The sequence below is a fragment of the Punica granatum genome, chromosome 4 (assembly GCF_007655135.1).
Source record: "Punica granatum isolate Tunisia-2019 chromosome 4, ASM765513v2, whole genome shotgun sequence".
NCBI classification, from domain to species: Eukaryota; Viridiplantae; Streptophyta; class Magnoliopsida; order Myrtales; family Lythraceae; genus Punica; species Punica granatum.
Genome location: NC_045130.1, coordinates 2,544,688 through 2,554,271, shown reverse-complemented (window position 1 = coordinate 2,554,271; position 9,584 = coordinate 2,544,688). Strand labels below are relative to the sequence as shown.

Genomic DNA, 9,584 nt, shown 5'->3' with positions numbered 1-9,584 from the left:
GGATGAAACTCCTGTATGTATGTATGTATGTATGTATGTATGTATACAAGCCTTTCGAAACATGACCACAAAGGCTATAACATCCCTCCCACAATGATGTTTGCTCCTTCTTTTTTTTTTTTTTTGGGTATATTCTTTCATGAACAGAGTAGACTATTAATTTCTTTCCATTATTTTTAATAATGAAAAAAAATTAAATTTTTCTTGATATTCCTTCTTCTTTTTCATCTTCTTTCCTCTTCCCTTTCTGCCCATAAACCATGAAAATGGCATATCACCAATCATCCTTTCCCCTCTAAAGGAAACATCCATCATTGCCCCCAACAATCCTTTTCAACTTCCCCTCCCCCTCTTTAGAAACCTGAGCTTCTAAGCTTAGATTTCCTCCCCAATTCCATATCCCCTCCTTCGATTCCCTCTCTCCATCAAATGCTTCCACCTCTTCTCCTTCCTCCTCTCCCTCCAATTTATATATCCCTCTCCCCACAAACCTTTCTTCCCCCTTTCACTCATCAACTCCTCCTCCTCCTCCTCCTCCTCCTCCATACTTAGCCCCCATTCCCTGCTGCTGTCTCCTCTCCTGGTCCTTCCTTCCTTCCTTCCTTCCTTCCTTCCTTCCTTCCTTCCCAATATGGATCCTTCTTCCACCAACTCTGTCAACGGCTTCTACGCGATCCTAACGCGCGGGATCGACGACCTCGAGCGGGTCTACCTCTCGAACAACTTCATGTCGATCCAGTTCCTCCAGCGGGCGATCTCCCTCCTCCGGTCCTTCCACTCCCAGCTCACCCTCTTAGTCCAGAAGCTCCACTTGCCGGTCGGGGACAAGTGGCTCGACGAGTACATGGACGAGAGCTCGAAGCTGTGGGAGGCCTGCCACGTCCTGAAGTCCGGAATCTCTGGCATGGAGAATTACTATTCCGCCGGGCTCAACATCGCCTCGGCACTCGAAGGCCACCGCCGCCTCACCCCGCAACTCATCCGACAGGTCCGAATATATATATATATATATTCTCGATCGATCCTATTATCTTACAACCATGATTGATCCAATGAGTCTCGTTGGAGACCCTATGCGATCGAGTCGTCGAATGTTCGATCAGTAGTACTGAAGTTTATTGATGCGAACAGGTGATCCGGGCGATCGCGGGCTGCGGGAGAGAGGCAGTGGGGCTGGAGGAGGAGAACCGGTCGCTGATGGAGAACCGCATCGAGCCGCTCTCCCTCCGGTTCGACGAGCGGGTCTCGGTGGAGTCAAAGCTCAACGGGTTCAACGGGTTCCGCGGGGTGCTGTACGCGATGAGGAACGTGAGCTCGCTTCTCCTCATGATCCTCCTATGCGGGCTAGTGTACTGCTGGCCAGGGAACAACAACAATAGCAACAGCTTCTTCGGGGCGGGGCACGAGGGGTGCCTGTTCTTCGGGTCGGGGTTCATGATATCGACGGCGAGGCTGCAGCAGAGGGTGGGGGAGGAGATGGCGAGGGCAGGGGGAGGGCCCGGGATAATGATGTACGAGTACCGGAGGTCGAGGGCGGCGATGGAGGAGCTGAGGAGGGAGCTGGAGGAGGGAGGGAGGGAGGGTATGGAAGGGATAAGGGAGAGGGTGGAGGAGCTGAAGGGATGGTTCATGGGGCTGAGGGCTGGGGCTGACACCATAATTGGGCAGTTGGATGATTTGTTTGATGAGATTGTTGAAGGCAGGAAGACGCTCTTGGACTTTTGCAGCCATAGATAGATCAGAAATTAGAAATAGAGTAGATAATAGATAGGTAGATTTCTTCTTCTTTTCCCTTCTTCTTTTGTTTATTTTAGAGAGGAATCAAAAATCAAAATCCCATAGGAATAGAAGTAGAAGAACTGAAGAAGAATCAATCAAGAAGATGGAAATGGTAAAAGTGACAACAAAAAAAAAAAAAAAAAAAAGGGAAACAAGAACAGTAAAGAAATTAGGAAGTAGGGGGAGGAATCAGTTCCTTAGGGTGGCTGTAATTTCTGCTTTTTTTTCCTCTTTAATTTTAACAACTTCTTTTTCTTTTTTGGTGCCTCTCTTTGCCTGTCTGTCTGTCTGTCTGTCTTTCTGTCTGCCTGTATGTTTCTTTTTAATTCTGATGATGATCTGGGAGAGTCAAACCCCTTCTTTTTTTTTGGTTTAACCTTTTTGAACCCAGGCAGCTGCCATTGGGCAATGGTTATTTGTTAGGAATGGCAAATGCAGTGGAAAAATAACAGTTAGCGAGTTCAAAAGAACAAAAAAGTTGAAGCCTTTGATGAAAGATTGTCTTAGCGGTGTCGTGACGGAACTGTTATTAAACTCCATCGATAATAATCATCGGAATGGGGCCCGTGTTTAACAGTGCGGTTCGTTCACTTTTCCTCCAATGTGACGATTGTTGATGAGGCTCGACAGTTCCCCGGTGAAATCATAGGATTTCCATGGACTAGGACACTAAGCTCGGTGGGACAGCATCTGAGGACTGAATGATGAACCAGACCCCAAGTTGAATCGGTTGATCATCTCAAGCATAAGTCACCCTCCTGTTCAGAAATTATGAAGGGAAAAAAAAAAGACCAGTAAATAGCGATTACAGAAAAAAAAAAAAATTCTAATATGACTCCGTCTTATCATGACATGCTTAGTACATAAGTTTGAATGTTTTGTATTTTAGTCAAAGTGTTTAGTATCTTTGCTATTTGTAATGGATTATACAAAATAGTAAACACTTCAATCGTAATATTAAATACTTAAATTGAAATTAGGAGTAAAAAATACTTACACTAATTACGATTACTAAAAATATTAAATATTTAAATTGAAATATTAAATATTTGAACTAAAAGTATTGAATGTGTCACCATGACGAGGAGTTATTAGTTATTTTAGCAAAATCGAATGGGGGATGATTTATCTCCTTGACGGCCTCGGAAGGGAATACAAGAAAGTCAAAATTGATCCTGAATTTTCTAATGTCGAAAAAAATATTATTATTTTTTTGCCCTCCTCCTTCGAAGGGGTTTCTGTCATTACTCACCTTCCACTACTTAACTGTGTTATTAATTATGTTATCTGTGATTTTGGGTATGAAAATTCTATAATTCTGTTACGGAACTGATAAAGTTCATCGACAACCGTCGAATTAAAAAAAAAAAAAAAAAGCAGACCTGCTCTAAACATGGAGTTCTATGGAACGGTTGTCAATGAGATTTAATTGTTTCTTAGAGCGCTCGGCTATCTCCACTTATTCTTTTTTTTTCTAATTCGGTGTGTTCAAGTTTCGTCTGACTAATCCTTATAGCTCCTTTAAGGAATTCCGAATCCAAAATCGAATGGATAAATGAATTCATTCTTAACCACTAGGTCGAATTTATTCGGTTATCCCTATTTTGTCGGGTGTCGGCTATCTCCTTACTAATCCTAGTTGTCATAGTAAAATGACTAATCATTTTAGCTGTGAAAAAAATGATGGGGAAAGGGAAAGTGAGCGGTAGTAGGAGAAGAGTGGGGATGATGACTACATGAGATTCCTTGGCTCTCACACATTCACACACTCTCTCTCTCTCTCTCTCTCTATATTTCCTCCTTTTCTTCTTCTTGTTTTACTTTAATTTCAATTAATATCTCTGATCTGAAGCAGCTCTCAGCTCAGCTTTTTTGCTCCTTAGAAAGAAGAAGAAGAAGAAGAAGAAGCTGCTGCCTGCACTTTTGTCTGATTCTTTTCGCTTTGAATTGAAAGCAAGGGAAGGACTTGATCTACATCTCCCTACATATACGGTCTCTTACATGCGTCGTCATTGCGCGCCATTCTCATCTTCGGTATATAAATTGAATGAGAGGACTTTGGAGCAAGACGACAGTATGTTCAACTGGTCAAAACTTTATAAATTGTAGATTTGGTTGAGTGGGTCAACTTGCATCCCTTTTTTTAAGGGGGTGTAATGGAATGTCATGTAATTTGGAAGCAGCTAAGCAACAAAAATAAGGGGAGAAATTAATAAAATTTGAAACCTAAAGTAAATGAAGAGGTCACTATCAGTGCGTCTCTCCATCTCTGTGACCGTATGTCAATGCCTTTTGCCCACTGCCGGAAATTCATGCCCTGCCTCCCTCGAGGGGTGCCCTAAAGGGACTGCTAACTGAACCCCAAGAAAGCATATATATATATATATATATATATATATATATATATATAAATAATTGATAATAACTAATAATAATCATGATGATAAGAAATAAAATAAAAATGGCATAAAGGGACAAGGGCTCAAAAAGCAAAAGTTTTGTGAGCTACAAAACAGCAGCAAACAGAGACTATTTTGCATGTTCCTCATCCTCCTCCTCCTCATATCTTGCCTGTCCTGACAACAAAAACAAGAAGAAAAAAACTGCTAAGGTAAGGTCAGGATGCTGCTCTGCTCTGCTCTGTGTCATGTAATCAATCGGATTCCCTCCTCAAACGCCATGCTTCCCCTTCCTTTTGATCATTACCAGCAACAGAGGAATCTCTGTACCCACAGCATAACAGTTTTTGCTTTGACAGCACAAAAGGAAGACCCAAGGAGACAAGCTAGTAGTACCAGAGTTTATTGGGTTTTGTCTCTTTCTCGACGATCAAACCCGTCTAAACGGGGGGAAAAAAAAGAAAAAAGCTGGAAACGAGCAGACGGGTGATAAACATACGGTATTGGAACTTCCCAAAACTCTTCTCAACCAAAAAAACAAAAAGCATTCGCTATATACAGGGAGAAGCATCAAGATGAAGCTTATACCATGGTTTGCTAGAGAAACAACCACTGTACGTGTATGGTGTCAACTATCAATTTCTGTAATTTACAGGAATGGAACCAAAAATCGCGATACCAATACCGAGCTAACAAAAGATAATATCTGCTAATGTCTGCCAACTTGGTGCTGCTGCTCTCTATGTTGTCACTGCAAACTGTCTAATCCTGGCATTGCTGCTCTGTATGTTGTCACTGCAAACTGTCTAATCCTGGCATTGCGAACTGGGCAGCAAAAGTCTCGACTTGACTTCGGAGCTCCGTGACATCTTTATTGTGCTGGAGACCCTTGAGGAAGTCCCTCTGTTGTTTTCCATGTTCCCTCTGCACAGAAAGAGTGATCTGAGCAGCCCTTACAAGGAAATCAGCTATCATCTCGAAATCGGATTCTACACATCCTCTTGATGTCATAGCAGGAGTACCTGAATGAGAAAAGAAGTTAAATAGTTTGTAAGGCAAATTAAGCTATTCATAGACTACTACTCAAAGAACTCTGAAATTGGAATTTTCCATGGGGCTCTGAAGTGACTATGACGGGATTACTACAAGGAAGCGGAAAGTAAAATCCCTGTTAGTCCATACATGGGTTGCTTCGGATCAAATTCATTTTATTAAATTTCAGAAAGTCCATTGATTTCCAGTAGGTTAGATAACAGCTTGCTTTTGCGTTACAGCTAAATAAATAGATGCTGGAAGCTTAGGGTGAAAGAAAGAAAAAGGTTTCCACTTGCTTTAATGAAGTTAAGACCTTTTTAATGAAGTTAAGACCTTTCTTTTCCTTTACTTCTCATAGGCATCACAAACAGCTGAGGAGTGGTTAAATCTAAAAGAAATAAGACCAAGAATCATGGCGAGGAACATTAAAGAAAAGAGGGAACAGGACTATTACTCACCAATTCTCACTCCTCCTAGAGAAATGGCACCGTTATCACCAAATATAGCTGTTTTATTGACTGTAATGTGACACATCTCGCAGACCTTCTCATAGTTCCAGCCTGAAAAAGAAGATTTAGTTCATGTATAAGAGAATTTGAATCGACTTCAGTAACCAGTCCTACAAAAGATCACTTAAAGATATTGAAGTATCTTTTAGTAACAGTACATGTTTAAACAACCGCGAGCAGCGGGGTTTTGACTAACATATAGTATGGGATTCCATTGTTTAGTGATTACTCTCTCATATCCTTGTCATATATTATACAGAAAAATTGACTGGAGTAGGCCTCTAGCTGCCACTGATTGCACTGAATATGAAGTTCAATCACACTTGGGCAGAAAGCTAAACCACTTATGAAGAATGGAACGGTTAGGAAAACATATTTGACTTTCCATAAGAGAAAATCCAAATCATGTTGAACCAAAGCTCAGGTAGCTAAGGTACTAGATCTCAATGCCATAAATGTTCACTCCATCAGCATACAACAATTGATTGCATATGAAAATTCACGATGTTACATTAAGACCAAACATGAGGATCGAATCATTTAAATCAGACCAGTAGATAATGCGACATTTCATAAAAGGTTCCGTGAATTCAAAGAAAGTACTATTACAATACCTGTTATCCCAAGAGGCGTCACATCCCAAAGCAACAGATGATTATCTGTACCTCCTGTCACCAATCTGCATTTTCTCCTTAACAGAGAAGATGCCAGAGTCTGGGCGTTTTTCTTCACCTGTCGGATATATGCTTTGTACTCAGGTGAACCCACTTGTTTCAAGGCTATGGCAAGTGCAGCAATGTGATTATTGTGAGGACCACCTTGTGTCGATGGGAAAACAGCAAAGTTGATCTTTTCCTCAAAATCATAATGGATACTGCCATCCCCATTACCGGGATGTGAGCCCTGTTTCCGTGACTTTGTGCCTTTGCGGAAAATGATTATACCTCCTCTGGGGCCTCGGAGGCTCTTGTGGGTTGTTGAGGTAACGATATCACAGTAATCAAATGGACTTGCACATTCCTGTGAGTGATAATAGCCAAGTTTAGCAGTGATAGACAGCATCATATATGAAGCATCTTCCAAAATACAATAGCTCCAGAATTTCACAGTATATGAGATGGTAAAGCATATCATTAAGAACCAAAATAACAAGATCGTGATGCAAGAGGTCGTAAAGCACTCTCTTTATAACCAGCACATATTTTCAAAATGAAAAAGAAAAATTACACCAAGAAATTGTTAAATGCATGATAAATGACATCAACAAATTTCCATGCATTGAAGTTCATCAAAGATGCAACAGTCTAGATAGAACATGAGTCAACTCTGAGCCCAACACTTTGCAGCTTCTAGATTCCTCCGCGCCCCCCCCCCCCCCCCCCCCCCCCCTCTTTTTCTCTCTACAGTAAGCCAGGTTACAGCATTGCTCCGCAGTGCACGATTATTAACAGGCTAGAGAATGCGCTGAGTAACATATTGCACGGCACGTGATGCTTATAGCAAGGACAGGGCCCAGAATGAAAGTGCAATGGCAAGCTATTAAAATTTCCCCCATCAATTCATAATTTTAAAAGCAATTTAAAATAAACAAACTTCACTTGTTGACAGGAGTCAACTGTACCTAGAATTTTATGGTCATAAAAGTAACATTCATGACGGAATAGAAGAGTTCAAACCTTAGCTGCCACGAGACCGCTGGTATGAGCCATATCACACATCAAAACAGCCCCACACTTGTCGGCTATGTTCCTAAATCTTGCATAATCCCATTCTCGAGGATAGGAACTGCCACCACATATGAGTATCTTAGGCCTAAAATCAAGTGCCTTTTCCTCTAGCTTATCATAATCGATGTACCCCGTTTGCGGATTGACCTTATAAGGAAGACTCTCGAAGAAAATTGAAGCAGCGGAGATACTCTTCCCACTAGGTGTATAATACCCGTGACTCAAATGGCCACCTGAGGGAGTGTCAAGCCCCATGATCCGATCACCAGGAAGTAAGAGACCCGTGTAAACCGCAAAGTTTGCAGAGGTACACGAATATGGCTGCACATTCACACCCCATTTCTCCGGATCAAGACTGAACGCGGCTAAGGCCCTCCTGAAGCAGAGGAACTCAATCTGATCGATATACTCATTGCCCGTGTAATTCCTGGACCCAGGCATTCCCTCTGAGTACTTGTTAGTCAAGTGGCTCCCCAAGGCCTCCATCACAGCCTTGCACACGAAATTCTCCGAAGCAACAAGCTCAATGCCTTTGAACTGTCTCTGCTTCTCCTTCTCCATGATCTCGTGGATCTCAGGGTCAGCCACTGAGAGGGACTGGTTCCCCCACGCACGTACAGCAGCTCGGCGGGACTCAAGCCCAGGTTCAACTGAGGCCCGCTTCGCCGCATTTGAAGCGGGCAAGAGCTGCCCATCCCTCTGCCTCTTCAAGCACATGAGGTGCCCCAAAATACTGAACTCCTCTTCCTCGCCACTCAATTCCTCCTTCTCGCGGGGTACGCTCGACCTGTCGATCTTCGGCTCAAGGAGCTGCAAAGGAACCGCCCCAGGAGGACTGGAGAAGCCTGAAACAATCCGACCGGGGAAGGAATTGGAGCTGGCAGCAGGTGCCGCGTGAGAGTTGAAGCCGAGCGAGAGACCCGATTGGGCAGGAGAAAAATCCATGAATAACACTCCCACAATCCCTAGCCCAAGAAATTGTGTACCTTGATCGGATCGATTGAAACCCGAAACGGAAGACAGGATCAATCAGGCGAAGCGGTGAGCTCACGGGAAGGTGTAGCAACAACAGAAACAGCGACAACAGCGCCTGAAGAAGCTGCAGCGAACAACTCGGACTCTCGGCGTATACGTCGTGGAGGAAGTAGTAGTAGCAGCAGCAGCTGAGCTTGCTTCCATGCGAAAGGCCAGTCCTTGACCTTTTGAATTTCTATTGGAAACCCCAACTGTAAATGTTGGTGGGGAACTTCTTCGAGAGAGGAAAGCGGAAAATTGAGGGAGAAGGAGGGGAGAGATAGGTACGATGAGGGGTCTTTGTCTTGGCGGCGAGTGGCGGGTAAGTAGGAGATGAACCTGGACAGGATTTTTGGCAGAGGGGGTGTCGGGGTGACCGGGAATATCTGGTTGGAGGGACCGCCACGTGGAGGTTTTCCAATTGACTTGGGACCGGAGACCCGAAGAAGGGGAGGTTTGTACGCTAGCGTAATGTGACCGTGATTACGTCCCGGTTCATGCCTTGCGGGAAAATCTCATGTTTCTTTGCCTTACTTTTCGTTCAAGGTACCAATGAGTGCGTTGTGCATTCCTCGAAACCCAGCTGCATACATTTGAGGTGTCGTTGTTAAGACAGGCGAGGACATACGTTTCACCATCTTCCTTCGCCCATGTCAATTTGTCGTGAATTTGCTATCTTTTGAATTTAGATTTAAATAATACCATGTTCAAGCTCACCTTAACGCATATAATGAGTTTGGAAACTGATATTTCAGAATGTTTATTCAACAAACGTTTTTCGAACAATGGATACATCTGATGCAATTGACGGGGTTAGTGGTGCTAACCTCGTGCCGAGGAGACAAGGCTTTGGCTTTTCATGTGAAGAAGATGCATTATATCAATGTGTCTCTCGATACATATGAGTTACTTATACGAAGAATTGTTGTGAATTGTGATAATCCATCCGAGCTTTGTTTACATGAATAGTGTGTTGAGTAGAATCTTTGCTGTGAAGCGTGAAATATCTATGATACGGCTCAAATGGAGTCAATAGCCAGAGGAAAGAACAAAGCATTGGATATTCTAACATTATGATGGCACAGACTAACTTGGCAATGTTCCTCCTTCCCATAATCAGA

At 43.0% G+C, this 9,584-nt stretch overlaps 2 protein-coding genes across 2 annotated transcripts; one reads left to right on the top strand and one right to left on the bottom strand.

Annotated features, from left to right (window-relative positions):
• Nucleotides 1-324: 324 nt before the first annotated feature.
• Nucleotides 325-2,037, top strand: LOC116202575. Its single transcript, XM_031534170.1, has 2 exons — nucleotides 325-988; nucleotides 1,132-2,037. Exons 1-2 carry the CDS (start codon nucleotides 632-634, stop codon nucleotides 1,735-1,737), a joined length of 963 nt encoding a protein of 320 aa, XP_031390030.1. The 5' UTR covers nucleotides 325-631; the 3' UTR covers nucleotides 1,738-2,037.
• Nucleotides 2,038-4,665: 2,628 nt separating this feature from the next.
• On the bottom strand, nucleotides 4,666-8,772 carry LOC116204860 (serine hydroxymethyltransferase 7). The gene is made up of 4 exons (XM_031537197.1): nucleotides 7,399-8,772; nucleotides 6,337-6,742; nucleotides 5,672-5,773; nucleotides 4,666-5,200 (listed from the first exon to the last, which is right to left on the bottom strand). Exons 1-4 carry the CDS (start codon nucleotides 8,392-8,394, stop codon nucleotides 4,971-4,973), a joined length of 1,734 nt encoding a protein of 577 aa, XP_031393057.1. The 5' UTR covers nucleotides 8,395-8,772; the 3' UTR covers nucleotides 4,666-4,970.
• Nucleotides 8,773-9,584: the final 812 nt, after the last annotated feature.

What these genes read in the sequence shown, in the direction of transcription:
- LOC116202575 (XM_031534170.1), top strand. Translation starts at nt 632, where the DNA reads ATGGATCCTTCTTCCACCAACTCTGTCAACGGCTTCTACGCGATCCTA. An exon ending in CCCCGCAACTCATCCGACAG is followed by an intron (nt 989 to 1,131) that starts GTCCGAATATAT and finishes TGATGCGAACAG; the next exon opens with GTGATCCGGGCGATCGCGGG.
- LOC116204860 (XM_031537197.1), bottom strand. Translation starts at nt 8,394, where the DNA reads ATGGATTTTTCTCCTGCCCAATCGGGTCTCTCGCTCGGCTTCAACTCT. An exon ending in GACGCCTCTTGGGATAACAG is followed by an intron (nt 5,774 to 6,336) that starts GTATTGTAATAG and finishes CTTCTTTTTCAG; the next exon opens with GCTGGAACTATGAGAAGGTC. An exon ending in TCTAGGAGGAGTGAGAATTG is followed by an intron (nt 5,201 to 5,671) that starts GTGAGTAATAGT and finishes TTTCTCATTCAG; the next exon opens with GTACTCCTGCTATGACATCA.